We start from the raw sequence: 23,788 nt of genomic DNA on the forward strand, positions 1-23,788 counted from the left end.
TTATTCAATGATATTAATTTTGGATTAAGCAAAATGAATTTTTTTGCAGTACAATAATTTTTTCCTTTTTTAATCAATTTAAAAAAAAATATTTAGCATATTATACAACAATACATTTTATTGTTGAACTGAAATTCAAATTGTTTTCACTGTTGCTATTAATATTTCATTAGGTTTTCTTTTTACTTGTTAATGATGAAGATAGGAAGTTACGGCTGATTTTTATAATGAATAGTTTTCCTTTTAAAGTTTGCTTTTAATTAAATACGAAATTGTGTATTTACAATTGAAGCTTTAATTCATAAACAATGGTGAATTTTATTTAAAGTACGTCCATTTCTAAATACTGATATTTTTTTATGTGATATAACTGTGTGTAAAAAGATATTATCTTTTTTATTCTTGACGACTGCTTTCTTATTTTAGTGCACTGAATTTTTTGATGAATCGGATGATTTTTTTATTGAATAAACACTCGAGACAAAAATATTCTGTAATACGTTTAAACATCAATGCCGAAATATTATACTGTTTGTCATTATATTTTACACAAAAATGTTTAGTTTCATCAAGAAAATTTCTTGATGAAACTAAACATTTCTTTATTATTTGAAATTTAAATATTTCCTTTTTTTTCAAATAAAACCTCACATTTTATGCGAAATGACAGAAAATTAGAGAGAAAGTTCACAATGAACGGAATGTAATAATGCTATTAAAATAGAAAGTCTTGCATTCCTATTAAATTTTAAATTTTAAAAGGCTGGAGAAACCACCAAGAGCAAGCTATCTAAAATACTTATCTGAAACTTTAAGTAATGATTAATTCCGGCGTATCATCTATTTGCCAAAAACGGCTAGTATGTTACGAGAAAGGCTTAAGAGAAATAGATTGAAACGATGAACAAGGGAAAAAAAAGTAATAAACCTTATTGACATTCAATAAATAGAGAAAACTCCAAATAAAACGCCCAAATAATATAATGGTTCAATACACATTAAAGTGGATTAATAAATGCTTCTAAACAAATAGCCGTTTTCTGCACGTTCTAAATAAGAAACTTTAGGCAATTAGAACTTCTTTAAATTACATAATTCCCTTTTTACTGTTTGAAATCATATTCAGGCTCTAATCCATCACTCCCTTCAAATAAAGCTACAATTATTTCTCACTACGATGAAGTAAAGAAATCCATTTTTAACGATGCATCCTAATCTCGAGAACAAATCTCGAGTTCATGCTCGAATCAATGAGCCGAACTACGAAACAATTCCCCTCATCAATCGCATAAAACAAAGAAACGCATCCCTCATCCTCCCCATTCGACATTGGATACACTTTCATTGGCGCACGGCATCGAATTATCCAAGTGCGGCTGCCGCCAACAACAAGAAAGCGTTTTGGATAATCCCGCCAAAAAAGAAACAAAAAAAACCTGCTCCGCTGTCGGAAAAGAAAACAGTTGACAGATCCGAGGAATCGAAGCTACCCGAATCGCAGCAAGGCAGGTCAGAAAAAGCAACCGGTATCTGGCCCGAGGCCTGAGAATGTCCTACAGATATTTGGGCTGCTGTGCCATGGATCTTGCCATTTGTGCCTGAGCTCGCGACTTGGATGTGTTGCCTATCGCAGAAGGTCAAGGCCAAGCAGTGTGCTAACTACAGTCCCAAGCGGAAATGTGTTAACGGTAAGTAGAATATATCATGGGCTTCTCGAATGAAATGTTTTCATTCTGCCTTTTGTATGTCTCAATAAATGTCGGATTGCCTTTGAAGGAAAGGAACTATCGCGGAAAATATCAATTGATAGAGAAATTGAATTTTAAAGATACGTTTAAGAGGATTTTTACTGTAATAATTCAGAAGGAATTCTAAATGAAGTATTCACAATGAAAGTAAGTCTAATGCAGATATTTTAATATTTTTTTGTTTAAAAATTTGAAATTCTTAGTTAAAATTCAATCGATATAAAATTTGTTCAATTGTTTTGTTAAAAAAAAGATCTGGTAATGAAATTTTTGAAATGCGTTTTTCACTTATTTCGGTAACAAATACTTTTTTTTAAATATTGCATCACGTAATTATCAGTTATAATATTTAACCAAATTTTATACATTGGTTCATTAGCAATTTATTGTGAATTGCACATCCAGAAATTTAAACACTTTAAAACGAGATTCTTTCAAATTTAAACCTAGTCTTTAAATTTGTGTATTTATACGTGCTTTTTTTATAAGAATTTCAGACATGTAATTTTTGCACCTTTAAAAAATAATTTCTCAACAATTTTTCTAGGTTTGGTTTATCTTTAAAAATTAAATGTGTTTATGCATACTAAATATGTATGTAGTTCGTAATAAATTTGAATTGAAGATACTATTCCAAAATATTTTTGATTATTTCAAGATTTATTATACCAATAATATAATTTTAATATGCAGATTCCAATAATATATATAATCTTCGAAAGTCATTTAGTTAAAAATTGTTTTTAAAACTTAATTCTTAAATATATATATTTTTTTTACATAAATAAAGATTTACAAACGTTTTCAAGAGAATTCACCAAATGAAGTTGAAATTGTTGAATCATATTTTTTAATTAAACTATATAATAAACACGAAATATCGTTTCTAAAAAATAATAAGTGGCGAATTTTGCAAATTGCATCGAGTAAAATATTTAATGATTTAAATCTTAGAAATTATGATTCACTTCTGAATATAAATAGTAAAATTTAATAAAGTTGGGTGAAAAATTAATTAAAATGATAAAAGTTATAAGCAAATGATTTTTTTTTTCATTTTTTTATCTTTTTACATGAAAAGAAATTTGATTCATTATTAAATAAAAAAATAACCTTCATAACATGCACTAATATACATTCAGTCTTTCTGTTTTCTCTTAAATACAAATATATTTTCGTATTCATCTTTAATTGAATAAGATTGATATATTTGAGTTCAGATAAATTTTAATACTTGCATCCTAGTCTTAAATATAAAATAAATCTATACATAATAATTAAAAAAAAAAAGAATTTTCGTTTAACTTCTAGATAATTGACATGAGTATTTTGAAGTATTTTTAATATATCCTTACGCGAAAATATTAAAAATAGACATTAAATGTTGGCAATTTAAAAGAATTTTTAAAAATAAGAATACTGCTTTCAAAGGAAATTCTTCTCTCTAGGGAAGGGCTTCTTTTAAAATAAATGAATCGTTTAAGTGCTGAAAAATGAAAAAAAAAATCTATTGTAAAGTTAAAAATCTCTCTAAAATTTTTATTTTTTAAAAGAATCTATTCTAGAGTTTAAAAAATCTATTCTAGAATTTTTTAATATAATTTCCATTTTATGACACAAACTCTGACCTCAGTGATGACTCATTTAAATTGTGATTAATATTAAAATTACAATCACGTTTCGGAAATCTTATTTATCTTTGGATCATTGTAGCCTACTGGCTACGTCTATTTCAAATTGAAATTAATTGTTTGTATACCGGCAAGGCAAAGAACTACTGCTCAGTTTTTATTTTATTTAATCTATCTAATAAAACAAACTCTGACCATAGTAATGATTCATTTACAATTGCGTTTATTTTTTGTTCGATTAATATTACAGTTGCAATCATGATTCAGAGATTTTATCTCCCTAAAACTAGATCTCAGTTTACCTTTGAGAGATATCACAACCTGTTCACGAGTTCATTCTGTCATCATCTTTCTCTTAGTGTTTCCTGATTGTTTGTGCTAATTATCATTAGTTAACTCATGTTGATTTGCAGCATGATCTCTTTTTAAACTTTTAACTGATTGTCCTCGAAAGAGTCACGCTAGCTGCCATGTGAGAAATCTCACTTAGCAGTTTTTTACAATGTGAAACTGCGAGAGTTTCCTTGTTTATTGATAACGAATCAGAATGCATTTTTAAATTTTGACATTGGTAACTTGAATTGTCATCAAAGATCTTGGATCTCATTCATCTTAAGCAGAAACATTAGAACACGACAATTTAGCTGGAATTATCATCTTTCTTTTTGAAAAAAAAATCTTTTGACATAGGCAACTTGAATTGTCATCAGAGATTTTGGATTTCATCATCAGAAGCAGAAACATTAGATCACGACAATTTAGCGGGAATTATCATTTTTCTTTTTGAAAAAAATCCATAAATTTAAGATAAAAATCCATAAATCCATAAATTTAAAGAATAAAATTTTATTTGCGTACTTTTGATACAAATTTGCATTTTTGTCCTATCTTAATGAAATCCGATTCACATCTGTTTTTCGTTATAAAAGGGTAAGTACGTCAATTTTCTAAATCACAAAAATTAATTAACAGACAAATTATGCAAAAATTAGGCAGAGTTTAGGTGTGTTTTCATTTGTTGCATCTCCTGAAAATATTTTTCCACAAATTAAGTTTACAGTGTCTTAAAACAATTTCACTTTCTGGTGATTTTTTAATAATTTTAATGAATTAAAATTTAATTTGATCATAATTTGTAATAATATTTTTATTGCTGTACTGACATTTCAATACTATTCGATCGAAACCATTCAATTGCGGGCTTTTACCAATATTAAAATTAAGATAAAAATATACTTTCTTTGATTATTGATTCAGATATAGGTTTTACACTTTTTAACTTGCACACTTAGTAATTTGTAGTAGAAGTATTCCATTCACATTTTTAAATCTTATCAAATCTCAAAGTAAAATTTTAAATAAATACATTCATTAAGAAAATATAGTAGGCAGAAAATTCAATATTCAGAGTGAACAAATTGATCGCTAAAGGCGGCTAGTTAGTGATAATTCAAGGAAAACATATAAGTAATCTAAATTATTGAGATATACAAGATTTTTGAATTGAATTCATTTATTATTTGAGCTAATAAAACACTTTTAAATAAAATAATTAAATTTTTTTTTTTAAAGAATAGTTTAATATAATTTCCTTCTGAAAATTCTTTTATTTTTATGTAAATCGTTTCCCTTGAATATTTTTCCGTTTTTGTTACTCAGCACCTAAGTTTTTTTAAAAATATTACTTAAAATATAAACTTTTTACTTGTTTTACATTTACAAAATATCGTCTATGCTTTTTACTTCATTTATTATGTTGATAACTTTTGGAAGCCAGTAACAATCTATTTTATTCTTAATATAGAATCCTTAACATTCATAATATAAAGGATTTAAGAATTTTGGATTATAAAATGGATATTGCGTTTTACTTTAATTAGAAATTCGGTCTGTAATCTAGCTTTTCATATGCTTTTAAACCTCCCACGAAATAAATTTTAAACCTTATATATTTTTAAATAAATTATTCATATTAAAATTGAATGATAACATTATTAAAATCAACTTTAATTTTATGGATCATTAATTTTAAATTATATGACTTGTAAACAAATTTCTAATTAAATTTGGCTGTATAGGCGATCATTTCCTTCCTCATTCAGAAACAAGAAGGCAGTATTAATGTATAACATTTATATAATTTTATTGAACCTTACAATTAACCCTCCATCCTTTTTCTACAGCATCCCACGTTTTTCGCAGTTTAGAGTGTTTATTTTTACGATTACAGATTTTTTTTTATTATATCATATTATTATCATGTAACACTTAGTATCAATTCATTTTGTTTGAAAAATATTTGAACCTATTTGCAAATATCGCATCTAAATAGTTATTTAAAAAATTACGCAGTCAGAGGGTTAATTAATTAACTTAAAATTTTTTAATAGTTAGTAAACATATTTTATATTGATATAACATAATTTTCATTGAACAATGATTTATAATTAATTATTTTGTGTTTAATTAATTAATATGAACCTTTTAAATGCTTATTACATTTATTTTAAAATGATATAATATAGTTAAAAGTAGAAAATTAGGTACAATTTGCTTTTAACGGCGATCAAATAGCGCCAAGAAAAAATTTCACCAAATTATAAAAATATACTCGTTTGTTTGTTTCTTATGGCACTTGCCACTGACAAGCCCACTGTTACGAAGACAGCGATTTAAGCCTGAGGGGGACGTCTCTTATTTTTTATAGCAGCACCAACTAGGGCCAAGAGTACGACTTTGCCACTCACGCATCACTCATTCGCTGGCACAACCACTTTTTACAGGAGGGCACATTCACACATCTCACAGATAGAACAACAGAAGAACAACCATGCCCAAACCGGTACTCGAACCAGGGACGCCCAGATCACGGGGAAGACGCGCTACCCCTATGCCAGGACGCCGGCAAAATATATTCAAGTGCACAAATCATATGCTAAATAGTTCGACGATTAAAATCGCCAAATTGGCGAAATTTTTTTCTTTGCGCTTTCTCGTTACAACCGATAAGTACCGAAAATTATGATAAGTAATATTTGCTTCTTTTAAAATAATAATATTCCAGTTTAAAATTCATTTATCGAAAGTATACAATTGTGGGTTATGCACCTTTTAGGAATCTGTATTTGTTACAGGTGAGAATATTTGACTTTTTAAAACTTATCACTATCATAAGGATACAGCTTGACATTTTAAACCAACAACCCACATTAAATTTCTTTTTTACCTGGTGAAACCCACTGTGTGCTCTACCGTTTAATGATGCATAATGTCAACCGGGCGGAAATACTGAAAGTCGCTTCAAAACCGTCGTTGTATTAAGCAAATCAGCCTGGTGACCTTTTGGAACTGGGTGAGCAAAGTGTCGTCATCTCCATGCAAAGAATCATAGGTGTGGAGACCGAAAAAAGCAATAGAAGATTCGACTGACTTAATTTGTTTATTAGTTAATGCAAGAAACGGATCTTGAAGAGATAGGAATGCCTTGTTAGAAATGTTTCCGTTTTATGAATGCTGCGTTTGATACATCCATTTATATTTATATGATTCCCAATTTTTTTACATTTGAGGATGCTGCTTTTGATACGTTCGTAAACATGTGTGTTGGTTTTCGAAGTTTTAAAAACAATTGAATGTTTAAAAAGTATAACTGCCATTATTGGGAAGTAAAAACGTTTCAATAAAATCCGAGCTTCTTTTACAAATATTCATTTAATTCATATTTATTTGTGTGAAGGTTTTCCTTTAAAACGTAATCTGGTTTGAATATTAAATAATTGATGTTTCTGTGATTTCTTTAAAGAAGCGATAAAATAAGATTTTTATTTGCTTTCTCTTAGTAAAATATTCGTAAATAATAGACTTTTTGAGAGTCTTTCTATGCACTATAAGAACACAGAGGATAATGAAGGAAATATAATTTTGAATAAATTAATAATAATAATATTTTATGATAAAAATATTATCCATGGGGAGGTTAATTAAAAAAATTTAGATAGATGTTTTTTAAAAAATGTGAACATTTCTTGAGTGTGAATCTGCTTAATGTGTTAAAAAGTAGACGAAAATAATTTTTTTTTAAAAATTCGACGTTTAAAATCAATATTACTTCACATCCCTTAAATTTATGTAAAATAGAATTTGAAATACAATGTGGGACTAAAATACATATGAAAAAAATTCATTACTTGTACAGTATATTAAGTCAAAAGGAAAATTGCATTTGAATAGAATATTTTTCACCTGTATTGCTGTACCTGTGATTACATTGCCATGACTAAAAAAAATTCATATTATTTTTTCATTGTGAAACAGAAATTTCCCCATATATTAAAAGAATAAAAACCAAAGAGAATTGGAGTTAACCCAGGAATACAAAGAATAACGAATATTTTATAACCTGCAATGAGCCCAAGTTATTTTGAAGCTCATGAAACTGAAAGGGGAAATTTGAATCAAGAAGATTTTATCATTGTTAAGGGGCCGTGGTGGCCTGGTGGTAAAGTCTCGGCTTCGGGACCGGAGGCTTCCATGTTCGAGACCCGATTTCACGGAACAACCACCGTATAAGAATGGGTATTGTACACGTCTAATCCGTCGGAGCTAAACGTCCACCCGTTGATGTAATATGGAAGCTTGGTGAAGAGGTGTCATCGCCGTCATCTGACCGCTGTTCAAAAATTACGAAGTCCGTCCCAAAATATCACAAATGTTGCCTTAAAACGGAACATTCGTAAAACTAAACAAGCTATTCCTTTATGAACTTATGCTTACATCATATCTTAAATTAGCTCGAAAGTTATTTTGAAACAAACCTCGTAATTTTGAGCTATTTTCTTATAACGTCGCGTTACAAAAAAATCCACAAGATTTAAAAATTCATCTAGAGAAACTATTAATTTTTAAAAGGAAATTGCCAATAATTTATTTTATATATGTTAAGTTACTATTGATTTTAATATATCATGCGTACTTTATATATAAACAGTAATAATTATATTCGAATTTTTATAATAATTTTAAGAAGGATTTCAGTTAATAAGTAATTATAAAAACAATATAATCACATTTCAAATACTGGAAACATATGAACTCTAAGTAAACAATACAATTTATATTTGATATGTTGAAAGTTTTTCTTAAACAACAACAAAAAATGTATCTCATTTTTAATTAAATGCTTTTTATAGTAGTGAAGTCCTTAAATAAAAATCTTAAAAATTATATATCTATGATAAATGAAAGCACAAGAATATTGAAATATTTCATTACAAAAGCTAATTCGGAAAAAAGTGTTTTAATTTATATTTTTTTACTTCAGGTAAAATAAATCTGAATTTTAGATGATATTTTAACATTTTATTTATAGAAAATTTAAAGAATCCCAGAAAAATTCGAATGAAACGAAAACGTTTGAATTAGTCAAACGTTTCGAATTTTTCACTAAACTTATATCTAAAAAATAAAATCTTGTTTAAAATTATCAAAATTTTTCAGATTTTTATATTTTTTTTCCTTAAAAACCTTAATTAATCAAGGGAATGAATAAAAATTCTGTCTTTCTCAAATAATTGATATTAATCTCGACAAAAAGTTGTGATAATTTTTAAAATTACTAAGATTTATTTAACTCATTGCATTTTGAAAGAAACTAAAAATTGTATTTTTGCATACATTTGTAATAATGTGTCAATGTTATTAATTAGCAAGTGATTTTTTTTTTCAAAAAAAAATTAATTATCTTTTTGCTATTAACATATTTTTTTCTAAAAAAATTGTGCCCATTTCATGAGATTCGAAAAATATTCAGCAGGAAAACGTTTCAATCTTTAGAAATGATTGTTAAATTGAAATCCAAACTTCGACTGTGACCTCTGAAAATAGCAATTTGCTCTCGTTAAATATAATTACTGATGCCACAAAATAAAAGAAAAATTATATACATGTCAGAGTATTTATTAACTAGCATTCTACTTTAGTTAGGTGGAATCAGTCTGAAATAATGAGACACGCAATGGAGAAGATTGCAGAGCATTTCATTTTGCCTTCCTAGAAAGATGTCTATAAATTGATATTTTGACCAATGTTGTGTTTCATAACAAATCTCTGACGTCAATAGGGAAACCGCAATATTTCTGACCCCTGGTTTTTCAAGTTCAATGGCTCTTTTTTTCAACTACCTGTATCCTCGATGGGGTTTTTCCACAATTAATACATGCAGAAACAGGGCATACGAGTTTCTCAGAATAATTACCCATCAAATAGAAGCAGACATGAGACTTTATTTTATGCATTCTTTTTCAACTGTGATGACCGTGGGCCATGAGTACTAATTTACTTTCATTTCTTTTTTACTTGATGAGGATTCAGATCTTCCAGAATGTTTTCTTTACGTTTTTTATCTCTGCAAAGAATGCAGGTAAACAAAAAGTAAAAAGAAGTATGACGTCAAAGTGACGTAGGACATCAATTACCTTCCGGATTGTGTGGTTTTTATCTTGGGAATATATTGCTTCGTCTATGTTAAGTTTAGAAAAGATCTCAGTCAATTAATAATGAAAAATGATTGACTGTCAGACAAGATGTCTTGATGAAAGATGGTCATATATTCAATGAACGGTCGCTTGATAGAATTTCTTTTTTATTGTTGTCTGATGACGTCATTTAACGTGTCCGATTTTCTGATTACTCGTATCTGACAAGTTGATCATTAACGACTGGATTCAGTTGCTGAAGTCATTTAACGATCGGTTGTATCATTACTGTTTGCAATTATCTGAACATAGCTACCTAAAAAGTTTAGCTTTCATTTATAACAATTTTAATAAATCCAGTAATGATGTTGTTTGGATTATACATTCGGAATGTATAATTTAATCCTTGCTACATAACTGCATATCAAATCATTTAGATACATAAATCATACGGATACATAATAACATATACAAATCAGTATAAATCCAATACTAATGTTTTTGGATTATACATTCTCAATGTATAATCCAATTCTTGCTACATAACAGGATATAAAATCATTTAGATATATTATAAATACATAATAATACATATACAAATCAGTAAAGATTAGAGAAATTTCAATATAAAGGTTTTATATAAAAAATAAGTAAAATAAAGTAATTAAATGCCTAACTTAAAGAAAGTATTACTTTCGATTACTGAAGAGTTCTAATCTTTGTTTCAAAAGTAAAAGATTGGGATGGAATTACAAAAAATTTTCTGCTCTAATTTCAGTCACTGAAAAAGAGTGAAAAAGCATATTTTCTGAATAATAATTAAAAGAAAAGTTTAATTTTTGTTAAGAAAATTTCATTTTTATGTCCCAAGTTTCTAAAGAATAAAGTCTCTCTTACAGATCCTGCAGTTCATTCGAATAAAAGTTGAAATCAATTGTTACCTTAAATTATCATAAAAAATTATTGATATTTGGCATATGTATGTAAGACTGCTGAAGAAATAGCATTTTATATTGATGTTTTTAGTATATTTCTTTGAAATGCAAAATCTTACTACATAAAATGAATCGATTTCAAGTCTATGGCGAAACATTTTTGTACTTTATTTATACTTTTCTGACATTTTTATACTATTTATTTACAGCTTTTTTTATAATTAATCTTTTTTAAAGAAAGGCCTGAAGATAATGTTGGTTATAAATTTTCAATGTGTTACTGCATCCAATACTATAAAATACTGCAAGATACAATATAATATTACAACATACTTAAATTTTAAATGAATGCGAAAACCGATTTGGTGCTTTAAACAGCGTTTTGTGTAGCCTTATAATTTAAAATTGATTCAAGAATTTTCAGTTTCAATTTTATTTTATTATTTGCTAATCATTGTTTTTTTCTTACAGGTAATTGAATTATACAGCCTGAACATTGAATTTTGAAGAAATAATTATTGCTTCAATTGATCAAATCAAAATGTTTTCAATTAAATTTTTTCCAAACATGCTTTATCTTATTTTGCTACTGCAATATAATAGCTACATATTACAAGACTGTGCAGCTGCCGAGACAGGCAGTATTGCAGATAAAGCTATTGTGACTTCAGTTTCCAGTCCTATTTTGAAACATTTGCTAAAAACTGAAATTTTAGATTCAAATTCAAGAACAGTAGAAAATGTTCATGGATCAGAAATGCATAACAAAGAGCTAGAAAACCTTATTTATAAACTTCACAAACATTTGGAACTTAAACAGGAAGAGAAAGTTTTAAATGATAACTTTAATATTGATGTTCTTGAAATGAAGCGGAATAGTCATAAGGAAGGTGTTGATTTTAAAAGCATTAAAGCTGATTTATCCAAATTAATAGCTGCTAAACTTGCAAATGCTTTTAAAAAGCAGTTGCAATTCATGTTTGCTAAAACTTTTCCAAAATATAGTATAAAATCGAACTCTTCTAAATTTGATTCAGATATGACATCTGAATCAAATGATACTCATTCTATGAATGTTCCAAATAGTTCTGCCAGTATATCGGATGAAATATCAAGCAGTGTCTCAAAACCAGAAATTCCTACCGCAAGACAGTTTGTGTTCCACCCATACTTACCATATGGTAAAGATGTAGTACCTGATGAAAAAATATCTATTGAAGATGTACTTCCGGTTAAAATGGTTAAATTTTTCAAAAGCATGGTAGAAGATGCCCCATGGGAACAGATGTTCATGAAAATGGTTCGGATGATAGTTGATCAATTCGTAGACAAAATAATTGAAAAGATGTTTGCTCACAAAGAGGACCACGATGAGTGGAGATCAACTGATGGTGGTTCGGCAAAACCAACTTGGTCTTTGGCCAAGAATGTTTTAACTTACGTGGTAAGATCACGAAGATCAACTGAAGGAAAAGCAAAATCAGATCACGTTCAAGATTGGATTGAAAAAGATCCACCCTCTGCAAATCGAGTTTCGAAAGAGGATCGCGCAAAGACGAAAGAACCAACAGAGGAAGAATCATGGCTTGATTCCGTCTTAGATTACCTATTTCCAGATGATCCAAAAGCTGGTGACTCTGAGAAAGATGAGAGAAAGAGAAGAGATACAGATAAGCCATTGCAAGATACCTATGATCAGGTATCTGGAATAATGCGTAGCTTCCTTGGCAGGTATCTGAAATTTCAACCAGAGCAGCTGGCGCCAGAGAGTATAAATGGAGTATTAAAAGAGTCCATTCGGCATAAGATGTTTGACATTTTTTCTCAAGACAATTCTAAGCTAGAAAACTCAAAATTATCAATTGGTGCAAATTCCTCGATGTCAAAGAATATAGTATCAGATACTGCTTTGGAAGATAAGGTGACAGAATCACTTAATGCTCCAGAAAAATCATCAGTACGTACAAAGCGATCTACAGCCGATGACACAGATAAAGACAAAGAAGAAGAGGAACGTTTGTGGCAAGCAAATCGCAGGACTCGACCTTCGCACCGTAAGACGAGAGAGGATTGTAGCCTAAGGCGGGCTTGCAATGCCGGAAGGCTTCTTTCTCGGCTACCATCTGTACAGGACATCACCATGCAACTGAAGTAAGTGAGGAATTCCCTTTTACCCTATTAAAAATTCATATAATCTTCTTTGAACCAAAAATGCACCTATTCATGGTTGAAGTGTTTTATTGCATCGAGCTGGGTTTTTATGCAGCTTCGCTGTGAATTTATTCCTTTCATTAACCTTAGTTGTACCTTAAATGAATCTCGTGAATTTTATGATTCATTTTTCGGAAGATATGAACTTTAGATTTATGGGAACAATGCCTTTGGTAATCTTCTATTATCTGAAATAAAAATTCATTCTTCGCATTCAATGATTGCATGTGGTATTCTATAACAGCTTTTTTGCAGACGAAGGGATTAATTATACTTTTTTCTCTCATACAAGCGATTTTTTTTTCTTAATAGAAAATGCATTTTTCAGGTCAAAATACAAATTCCAATCAGGTATTATACCATATAAATGCATACTTTTCATATAGCTTAAAGTTCCTGAAAAAACCCGTTGTGAAGTAATAATCTTTTATTATTATTACATCTTATTCTATTGTCCTAAATTTTTATTTGGATGATATAAGGCAGTTAAATGTAAAAACTTTAAATACTTTCGATAAAAACGAAGGTAGTTTATTTCTTTTAGTTAGATAGTTTAAGAAAAAATGGTATCTCATTTAAAATCATGTATTTATGATTCACTTTATAAATTATCATGAGACTATGAATTGCCATACCAGATTCATACAATATATTTTCTACTATCTGAATTCATATTAATCTTTTTTTCATTCATTGTATTAGTGAACATATTTAATTTATTAAATGATTAGAGGAAATGCATAGCTACAGTAGCAGGACATTTTTCATTTCCCTATTATAAAGCCTGAAATTCAAACAAAAAAAAATCATTTTGACGTCTATAAAATTAAAATAAATAACTATACTGTTTCTTTTATTTTTGAGAATTAAAAAGTGAAATCACTTTCTCGAATACAAGCTTAGTTTGTAATCGTGGTGTAATATGAAATAAACATTCTTTAATTTAAAAATTTTCAATTAAAATGATCAAAATAAATGTGTAAAATGAAAATCGATTTATTCTTTAATTTAAAAAAAAGTGTGAATATTAAAAACAAATATTTATTGTAAGCTGCCAATTGCATTTTAATCGAGCAATTTTAAGTGAGTTAATTTATGAACATTAAAAGTGGCCTGTGATTTATTTCACTTAATTTTTAGGATTTAAAATTTTTTATATAGAAATAACTTTGAAACTAATATAATATAATCACGTTCCCATCATTAAATTGCTTACAATTTTCCTCAAGATAATCAATATTTATGTAAAATTGCTCTTATATTGAAATAAAACTATTCATTTAAAATAAATGCTATTTTAATATCTTATGCGCAATATCATATTACGAATAAGATATCCTTTTTATTTCATTTTGTAGGAGGTTAAAATCCTTCAAGACTATTTTGAGTAATTATTACAAATAAAACGTTCTTCTTGAGCATTTTATCGTTTGCATAGTTAATATTAAAAATAGAATTTATTTTAAAACTGTTCAAATGGGTAACCACTTAAATGACAGTAGCCATCCTTTACATTAGCCAATAATAATTAAGAATTTTTCCCCCTGGCTTTTTTTTTTTTTTTTTTTTTTTTTTTTTTGCGAACGATAAAAAAATTAATACAAATGACAAGCATGCATAAGCCTATCAAATAAATATATATTAACTAACTCAAAAATAAATTTAAAGGAAATATTAAAACAGAAGAAAAAATCCCTATCTTGTTCTTTATGAAATCCGACTTTCCAATCTGTTTTAATTTCCATAATGTTTTAATTAGCGCCATCAAAATAAATAAGATTCCTGATCGTAATACGGAGCATCATTTACATTTTATCGTATTTGCCGTTTCATATACCAGAAGTTAAATTTTTATTTGTAACAAATAAATATTTGTGTGCAAAAAAAACCCCACAATGTTTTTATGAATTCTAAGTTTTCTATGTCTCGATTAGAACTGTGATTGAATATTTAATTTTTTGACGGATATATTTTTTAATTATTCTTAGAAATACTTCATTTCTTTTAATTTTGTCTTCGACGTTAAAAAAAATACAAATCTATTAATTTTTTTTTCAATTTATTTATTACTTTTTGTCTTTTTGAACTGCAGTAATTATTGCAACAAAGAGTAAACTTCGCATAACAAAGGACATTTTGTATTCTAATAATTGTTCAAAAACTATAGATAATTTTTCTTAGCCTAATTTTGATAATTAATTTTGTCTGTATATTTACAAGAATTATTTTGTAATTACTTATAAAGATACTTTTCTATTACAGAGCCTATGGCAATGAACCGCACTGGGATGCGCTACTATGGGGTATGACCAAAAAAAGATGCTCTAGAATCTTCTGCAAGCGCCAGAGGTCCCCTAAAGGTACCAAACATCACTGGGACGAGCCAGAGAAGCGCTTCCATAGAAAAGGTACCACATCCTTTCGAAGTTCCAGGTTAAGATACGACGAAAGTGACCTCACCACCATTTTTCCGGTTTAGAATTGTGGGGAAAAAAAAAAAGGAGCTGAAAGGGTCAGTAAGAACTGTCGACAGCATCACAAAGGATTTCACGAACTTCGGTTACAAGTTATCTGCCGTAAATGACTGACGTACTCGTATCCCAGTGGTACCATTTAGCCGGCTAATGGCAAAAAAATGATCCTTTTTGTGCGGCATTTCCTTCCTTTTCCGGTTGCAAAAAAAGGTTTCAAACTGGTTTTCGAGATGGTTTTATTTTTGGAATGAAGCATACGAGACCACATGTAAATGCTAATTAGTGCTGCATAACCTGACAATGAACATCCAGAACTGTAACGCCCTTCTTTCTGGCACAGTGAGATAGAGACCTGGAAATGGAAAAGTCTCATTCTTTTATACTCACTAAATATCTTATTCATAGCATTTACAAATTTTTGTTGCTTAAGGCTTTTTTAAATAGAGCATTAAAAGAACGACCATGAAATATGATAAAACTATTTTTAATTGAATCCTGGTATCATCTTAGGAGAAAAACTATGTTTCAGGTTGAAAAATGATTAACTTGTTTTAAATTGTTAACTTGTTAAAAATGATTAACTAGTCTCCAGAAGACTGCCATAAGACCATTGTTTCTTTTATAAAAAATATTTTGAATTTAAACAAAAATATTTAACCAGTTAAGTGCATTCGACGTATATACACGTCATTCCAAATTTTCATTTTGCTGCGGTCGACGCGCAATTTTTATCTAATAGAAATGAAATCATATTGGGTTTACTCTGATATTTTCCGCAAAATTTATTATGCAACCGTTACTACTGCTTTCGATGTGTATACACATCCTTCCTTGATTTTGATTACAAACAGCGTGAAGACTTTTAAAAAATAAATTCCGCAATTAACTGGTTAAAGCAATGTATAACTTCGCAGGATTGGTGTGGTATCATAATTTTTTGTGATTAAATTTCAGTCGAATCACTGATGACATTATGATTGTAAAATAATTAAATTTATTAATTTAATAAATGAATAAATACTGCTTAATCTATACTAATCAGATTAGGAATCTTGCCGTTGAGAAAAATAAATTCCGCATTTAACTAGTTAAAGCAATGCAAAACTTTGCAGGAGTGGTATGATATATAATGATTCTCTTGTGACAAAATTTCAGACGAAGCACTAATGACTTATGGATGATAAATGTTCAATTAAATAAATGAATACAAATACTGCTTAATCTATACTAATCAGACTATGAATCTGGCTGTTGAGATTTAATATTTAAAATCTTTTAAGTTGTTAAAGTAAAGAATGGCGTATTGCTCTTATAATACTCAATAAGTTCTCTAGCAACTAAATCATTTAAGATTTATATACAGAAAAAAGTACTAGGATTTGTTTAATAATAAATGCATTAAACCTTTACAAATAGGTCACATATCTAATAAAAATACGTTTGTTTAAAGAAAAATACCTGTTAGATCAGTAGTGACTATATAGAACCAGGAAAGTTAAATCTTTGTTCATTTTAAGCTTATAAATTTTACTTTAGTAAGGTAGTAAAGGAACAAACTTCTCATCTGTATTCCATAAATATGCGCACCATAAATTCTCAAATTCCTTTCCTGTTCCAAATTAGATATTTACTTTCTTAAGTCACTTTCCTTTTGATACAAATAATATAGAGCATTAACCTCGGGAACCTTTAGCTTTATTCATATGTAAACACACTTTTACCTTTTAAATCGAGCCTCCGAGGACATGGCCTTATTTTCAGATAACCAAAGGTCTGAATTGCAGATAAAGGTCATTGAATGTTCCTAGTTCTACGGTGTTTTCATTTCTTTGTATATATTTGTAAGTATTTTCATATGTAAATATCAGTCATTCGATCATTTATTATTTATTGTTTGGCACGTGGATTAATCGAAAACACCTTGTAGTTCGATGAACGACATCAATGAATAAAAGTAAAGGGAAACATCTTTCATGGTTTTTCAGAAAATTTATAACTTGATTTTCGATATTTGATTAAATAAAAATAACTTTGCGATTGAAATTATGCATATTACAAAAAGGAGAATTTAGTTTCGTTAGATTAAAGTCCCATTTTAAAGCAAAACAAGGGCTATTTTAGGATGGTACCAGTAATTTTGAACCGCGGTCAGATGATGAGGATAACACCTAAGCTAGTACTCCGCCCTCCAAACTTTTACACCATACCATACCATACCAACAGCAGGACGTTTGGCCCCCGTGGAATTAGCTTATACCAAACCGGCTTACACAACGATTCTTCGGTGGAAGCGGGTATCGAGCATGAAATCCTCCGGTTCCGAAGCCGAGACCTTACCACCAGGCCACCGTAGCCCAAGAGAATAGCTTAATAAATATGAAGGCTTAAACTTTCTAACTGTATGTCTTGTTGGATGGTTGAATCTTTGTTACCATTTAGCTGATGAAACATTCTATATTTTGAACTTAAACATCCATAAATTGTATTTTAAATAAGTAAAAATTCATAGATGGTTAAAATACGTTTGTATAAGTTTTTCGAATTGTAATTGAAAAGGTGTACGAATGTATGAATAACCATTTTTAAATTCTGTACAAATGCGTGTAAAATTATTATTTGTATGTAGATTCTTTGAATTTAAAGTGTTTTTTTTTTAAGAATTTTTATTAAGATATCTTTTTGTTTTCTTAGAATTTATACAAATGTATTCAGAGTAACTATTTTTTATTGCACTTTTTCCGGAGGTTATTTTCATCTTTTATTGATTAAACAATGTATATCTGATTGTGTTTGAAGTTTTGCTCATGAATTGCTCTACCAAGTGCTGAAATAACATATCACTATTTTATTTATGTGTATATTGATGTATAATATTTTTTTTTTTTTTTGCAATAAAGTATCTTTAAATTTGTAATTTTGAGTTTATTACTTCTTAATTCTTGATACTCATTGTTAAGTTAAAAAATTTCAATAAATTAAAATTGATATGGAAGCATTTAAATGCATATTTTTTGCTAGAGTGTTTTAAGATGATAGAAATTTAAACTGATATTAATCAATGATTAAGCGAAAGATCTGTAACGATTTAACATATATAATAACATTATAGATATTCAAATGTTCTGCCTGTCTAACTTAGTTTCTGTTTTATAGATTAGAACAATTATTATTATTATATATATATATATATATATATATATATATATATATATATATATATATATATATATATATATATATATATATATATATATATATATATATATATATATATATATATATATTTGATAATCGATTTAAAGCAAATCTTTTTTAACAATTATTAATGACGATATTTATTTACACAAGTATACACACACCTCTATATCCTAAGAAAACTTTCTTGATTTTAAGAAGTTCTATAGTTATAATTAATAACGCCTTTTAATTTGCCAAATTTCTTTGAATATAACTATTCAAATTTTATGTTTTAAAATTTTTAATTTGAAAGGGATCCCAAATCTACCCCCCCCCCAAAAAAAATCACTTTTCTTTTTCTTTTTAGTAAGAAAACTATTTCTAATACTACGTAACTTTTTAAAAAAGTGAATAATTTAAAATTTTGCATTTAAGCCTGATTTTAGAATTATAAACAACTTTTTAAAAGACATTTTAAAAATTAAAATATTTTTCGTAATGCTATTGCAATTATTTTAATATTAAAAAAAATAAAATGCCAAATTGTGGCATTTGAATTGCTTCTCTCATTAAATAAATTTCAAGAAAGAGAACTGAAAGGCATTGAAAGACAGAAAATTTTACACTTAATTGAAGATATAATGTAGTCGTACATAGCCAACGTTTACAAATCAAAATTATTTTAAAGTTTCAATTTTCAAAACAAAAATAAAGGAACATCTCTCTCTCTCTCTCAATCTATCTATTTATCTGTCTGTATATCTATCTATCTGCCTGTCTGTCTGTCTGTCTATCTATCCATATTCGATCACCAATAAAAGAAATAACAAACTAAACTCTAATTTAAAACGAATCCTATTATTAATATAAATTACATACACATCACTCTTATAGCCGAAAACCTAAGAATTAACAGAGTATAGAATTTCCATTCATTAACCTGACCAAAAAATTTAGGCTCATCGTCAATAAAATATTATTTACATCAATTATTTTTAACGCTATTTTTATCTGCTCCAGAATATCATTACACAAATAACAATACCTTGCGAGCAACTTGACCTTGTGACCACAATAAATTGACCATAAATAGAAACTCAGAGTTCTGTGAAACGATTCTAAATACGTTTCCTCATTCCTTGTACATCCTTCTCATGAATAGAAACGAAACATTCATTTACCACATCTTCCTTGAATTAAGCGAGCAATTTATTAAAAGACACATTTCTTTCTTTCTTCTTTGTAGAATTATTTAGAGCTGAAACTATTAAATAAGTGTATTCATTTTTAAGCAAGAACAGTCAAACCTCCTTCTATTTAATTAGAAGTGTACTATCAGAATAAGCGTACTAAAGTAGTTCATTTTTAAATAGGTACGATCAAACCACCTTCTATTAAATTAGAAGCTTCTTCGAAAAAAATTGGATAAGAAGAATTTTCGAATTTTTGTATCGAATTTTTAACATGCAGAAATACATTTAGCAAATTCTGCATTATTTTCTTGCAAAAAATCAATTTTGTATTTTTAATTTTTAGGATTTATATATTATTTAAAATAATTAAACTATGAAATCAATTTATTTCAAAAGTATTCAAATTATAACTTTTTTTTTTCAAAATTGATAATACTGATCCGTTTCATTTATTTTTTCCTGGGTCTTTATTTTTCACTTGCTTTCGATATATTTTAGTAAATTAAGTACTGCTGGTCTTCCATACTTGAAGGGTTTTTTTTATTATCATTATTAAGAACCACATTGACTAATAGGTATCAAAAGTTAGATAGAATTAAAAATAAAAATCTGGCTTCAAATTACGAAAGGCATTCGTAGAACAGAAGTTGAATTGATATGGTTGACTCTTTATTGCATTTTCGTTCGCAACTTCCAGATTTCCAAGAATTTCAACTGCAGTACCTCCCTTTTTAATATCATCGGATGATGAAAAGCAATGATCGCTTTTTGATAGTAAAAGGCACAGATAGTTTTTTTTTGTCAATCATATTTTGTCTGATATACATACATTTATTTTATTAGATATTCAGAATTTTTTTTTTATTGAATTCCCCAAAAAAGTTTGATATGTTGAGATTTTCTGTACAAAGATATTCCACTGTACTTAGGGTTGCACATATTAACCACTTAACATTTATGCCAGCTGGTTTATTCTTTGATGCTCTTAGTTATTTAAAACCTTGGTATATTGTCAGGTTGCATTTTAAGAACTCATATTTTCAAAAGATTGTTATTCCATATTTTAAAAAATTAAAGGATTTGAAATATTTGAATGGAAACTTGTTAAAGAATTAAAAATGTTGTCGACACTTTTTCTGCCTTTGAACATCAATTTTTAGCACTCCTTAATGAAGGATCACAGGGAAAAGAACGAAACAAGGAGTGAAGATTTAAATGTTAATTTATACATAGTGAGACTATGAAAAAGAACTTTTAAGAGTTTAGAAAATGAAAAATATCCAGGTATCGCTGAAAATAAGTCATATATGTGATATATATATGATTATTTTAAATTTTCAATGACTAATTAAAAGTAATATTTAACAACCCTTTTTAGAGAAGGACTGTCATTTCATCGAAATTAATCATTAATTATATTTACATTGCCCATATAATTTTACTATAATTTCTAATGTTATTTTAAGATCACTGGCATAATGTTTCAGATGTTTACCATTACATTAAAATGCCAGTATGTTCTATATAGTTGTACAGGCTATCATTTAGCTACGCCTCTTTTAATTACCGCCATGTTTCAATCATACGAGAAAAAATAAGAGTAATTTAAAAAATTGAAAATCTTATTTTAAAGTAACAAACATTCTAGGTAACATTTTTACAATATAATTAATTTAAAATACAGGTTTATTTTAGCTATCTCAAAATCTGTTACTTAAATATCTCTCTAAGTACTTGACGCTCATTTCTAATAATTTTAAAATATTAAGGAAATTACAATTAATGTCAAAGACTGGGACTTCTAAACAAAACAATTTTCTTCTGGATAAAGAAATTATAAATAAATAGGTATTTAGCATTAAGTGTATAAAACGAGTACTGAAGATACAAGGAAAATAGAAAGAATAAATAAAAATTTGCGCATACCTCTTTAATATCTGATTACATAAATAATGATGAAAAGGTTAAAAGGAAATGCATCTTCTTTTGGTCAAACAAGCCTTGAAAAACTTTCAAGGGAAAAAGGACTACATTTTTGTTCACTTGGAGAAAACTAGGGAAAGTCTTCATCTGCAACCCCAAACAGCAAATAATTGGTCATGAAAACTCATAACTATTTTTCAATTCTTGAATAATGTTGTTTAAATAAATCATTAAGAGATTGGATTCACATCCTTTCACTTCCCATTCACGATCGCCAAATATGCCAAATCGTGCAATGTTTATTCAGTAGGACATTGGATTGGACATTAGTTCATTTGGCGTTCATTACTAGTTTTTATATTTGTATCTGCGCTGCATTTGAGTTTGGCAGCCTTGATCTAAGATACAGCCAATCAGATGGTAAGATACAGATTAAATAGTCTTATTTCTATATTGCGGTCTAATCTTTAGAGATGAGAAGTTCCTGGAATGGCGTTGGCTCTCGCCATCTTGATGTGTATAATAATGGTGTGGGATTGAAACACCTCCTACCGATGATGGGACGCACTTCTTATGGGAAGGGTTGTGCCATAGACGGTCATGGTTATGGACAGAATTCACGTAGGAATCAGTCATAGTTTCGTCTATGTTCTCCTTGTATTCTTTTCATTAAACTTAACCGTATGCCTTCATATGGCTCGGGCTGGTTCAAGTATGATTACGTTTGTATCTACTATGTAATCTGTATGACGTAGACTAAGCAATGTTTTGCATACAAAAAAATCTCATTTTTTAAGGCAAAATAAAAATTAATATATATTTTTTAAATCTCAAAATCTAGTTATTGTATGAAAATGGAAATTTCACATATTAAAGTTATATGCGAGACATATGCCTGTCCTTTAGGTTTTATTTAGGCATTATGATGCAGCTTGTGTAGTTAAAGTCCATTGTAAATTTTCTCTTCAGCTAATTTTTTGGAGGAAATATTTAGAAGCAAAGTAAACATACGCAATCTGTAAAATCGGAACGCAATAACAAACCACCAAACGAGCTAAAAAGTCTTGAATAATGACTGTATCAAAAAACAAGCAATTTGGTTTATTTCTCCCAACGACTCTGCGATTTTAGAATTCTACCCGAAACAGCCTCCGATTCAATAAATTACTTGTTTATTATGGCACGGAAGGAATATTCCAGAAAGAATGCAGCATTCAAGGCGAAGGCCGGAGGAAAATATTAACGATAATAAATCCGCATGCAAGGGCTCGTGCAGTAAAAGTGATTGAAGGGTGGTCAAGCGACACGTGTGTGACTCCATGCTGTGAGGGAATTGCAAGCGCTTTGTTATGGAGTGTAAGATGAAAACAAGGAAGAGTAGCAAGGCTTAAAAGGAACAAATCATTGAATTTATATGCAAAAAAAGTGTTTTTTTGGTTCATAGTAATTTATTCATATTGATTGAAGGAAGATTGTGGTTGGTGGTTTGACTTTGTGGGAGAAAAATGTTGTGAATTTATTGGAGTTGTTTCTAAAACCGCACAGTTGCGGTATTTTGGGTGAAAAAAATTGCATGAATCTAATTTTTCTGAGCAATATTTTTGCCCAATTTATTGGTGATTATTTCAAAATACGAGTATTAGTTCTACGAATTATTGCTGAGATTTAATCGTTTAACTTTTATCGATAGATTTCAGATTGGACATGTTTTTTAACAAAGAGAAACAATTGCTGGATGTTTTCTTAGAAATGACGTAAAATAAAAGATCTTTAATGAAGTGAGTAAAAATCCCGGATTACTTGGGACAGTCCAAATTTCTTCTGTTTGGACTGTCCCAGAAGATGTGATCGTATTCGACCTATTTTTTTTGGTATTTATCCATGAGCGAATATATTTTATAAAAATTTTAATTGAATTCTGAATAGTTGATTAAAATAGTTGAAATTTTAAAAATGATGTGAAGCTTTTTATGCAAAATGATTATAAGCTCTGGATTAATTTTAACAATCTCGTTTGCGCCTA

The 23,788-nt window shown here is 28.5% G+C and overlaps 1 protein-coding gene across 1 annotated transcript; it reads left to right on the forward strand.

Moving 5' to 3' along the window:
- The first annotated feature begins 1,437 nt into the window (after positions 1-1,437).
- LOC129969371 (uncharacterized) lies at positions 1,438-18,319 on the forward strand. The gene is made up of 3 exons (XM_056083918.1): positions 1,438-1,688; positions 11,259-12,938; positions 15,261-18,319. The coding sequence occupies exons 2-3, from the start codon at positions 11,329-11,331 to the stop codon at positions 15,475-15,477; spliced, it is 1,827 nt and encodes a 608-aa protein (XP_055939893.1). The 5' UTR covers positions 1,438-1,688; positions 11,259-11,328; the 3' UTR covers positions 15,478-18,319.
- The last annotated feature ends 5,469 nt before the right edge of the window (positions 18,320-23,788 follow it).

The sequence above is a fragment of the Argiope bruennichi genome, chromosome 5 (assembly GCF_947563725.1).
Source record: "Argiope bruennichi chromosome 5, qqArgBrue1.1, whole genome shotgun sequence".
Classification (NCBI taxonomy): domain Eukaryota; kingdom Metazoa; phylum Arthropoda; class Arachnida; order Araneae; family Araneidae; genus Argiope; species Argiope bruennichi.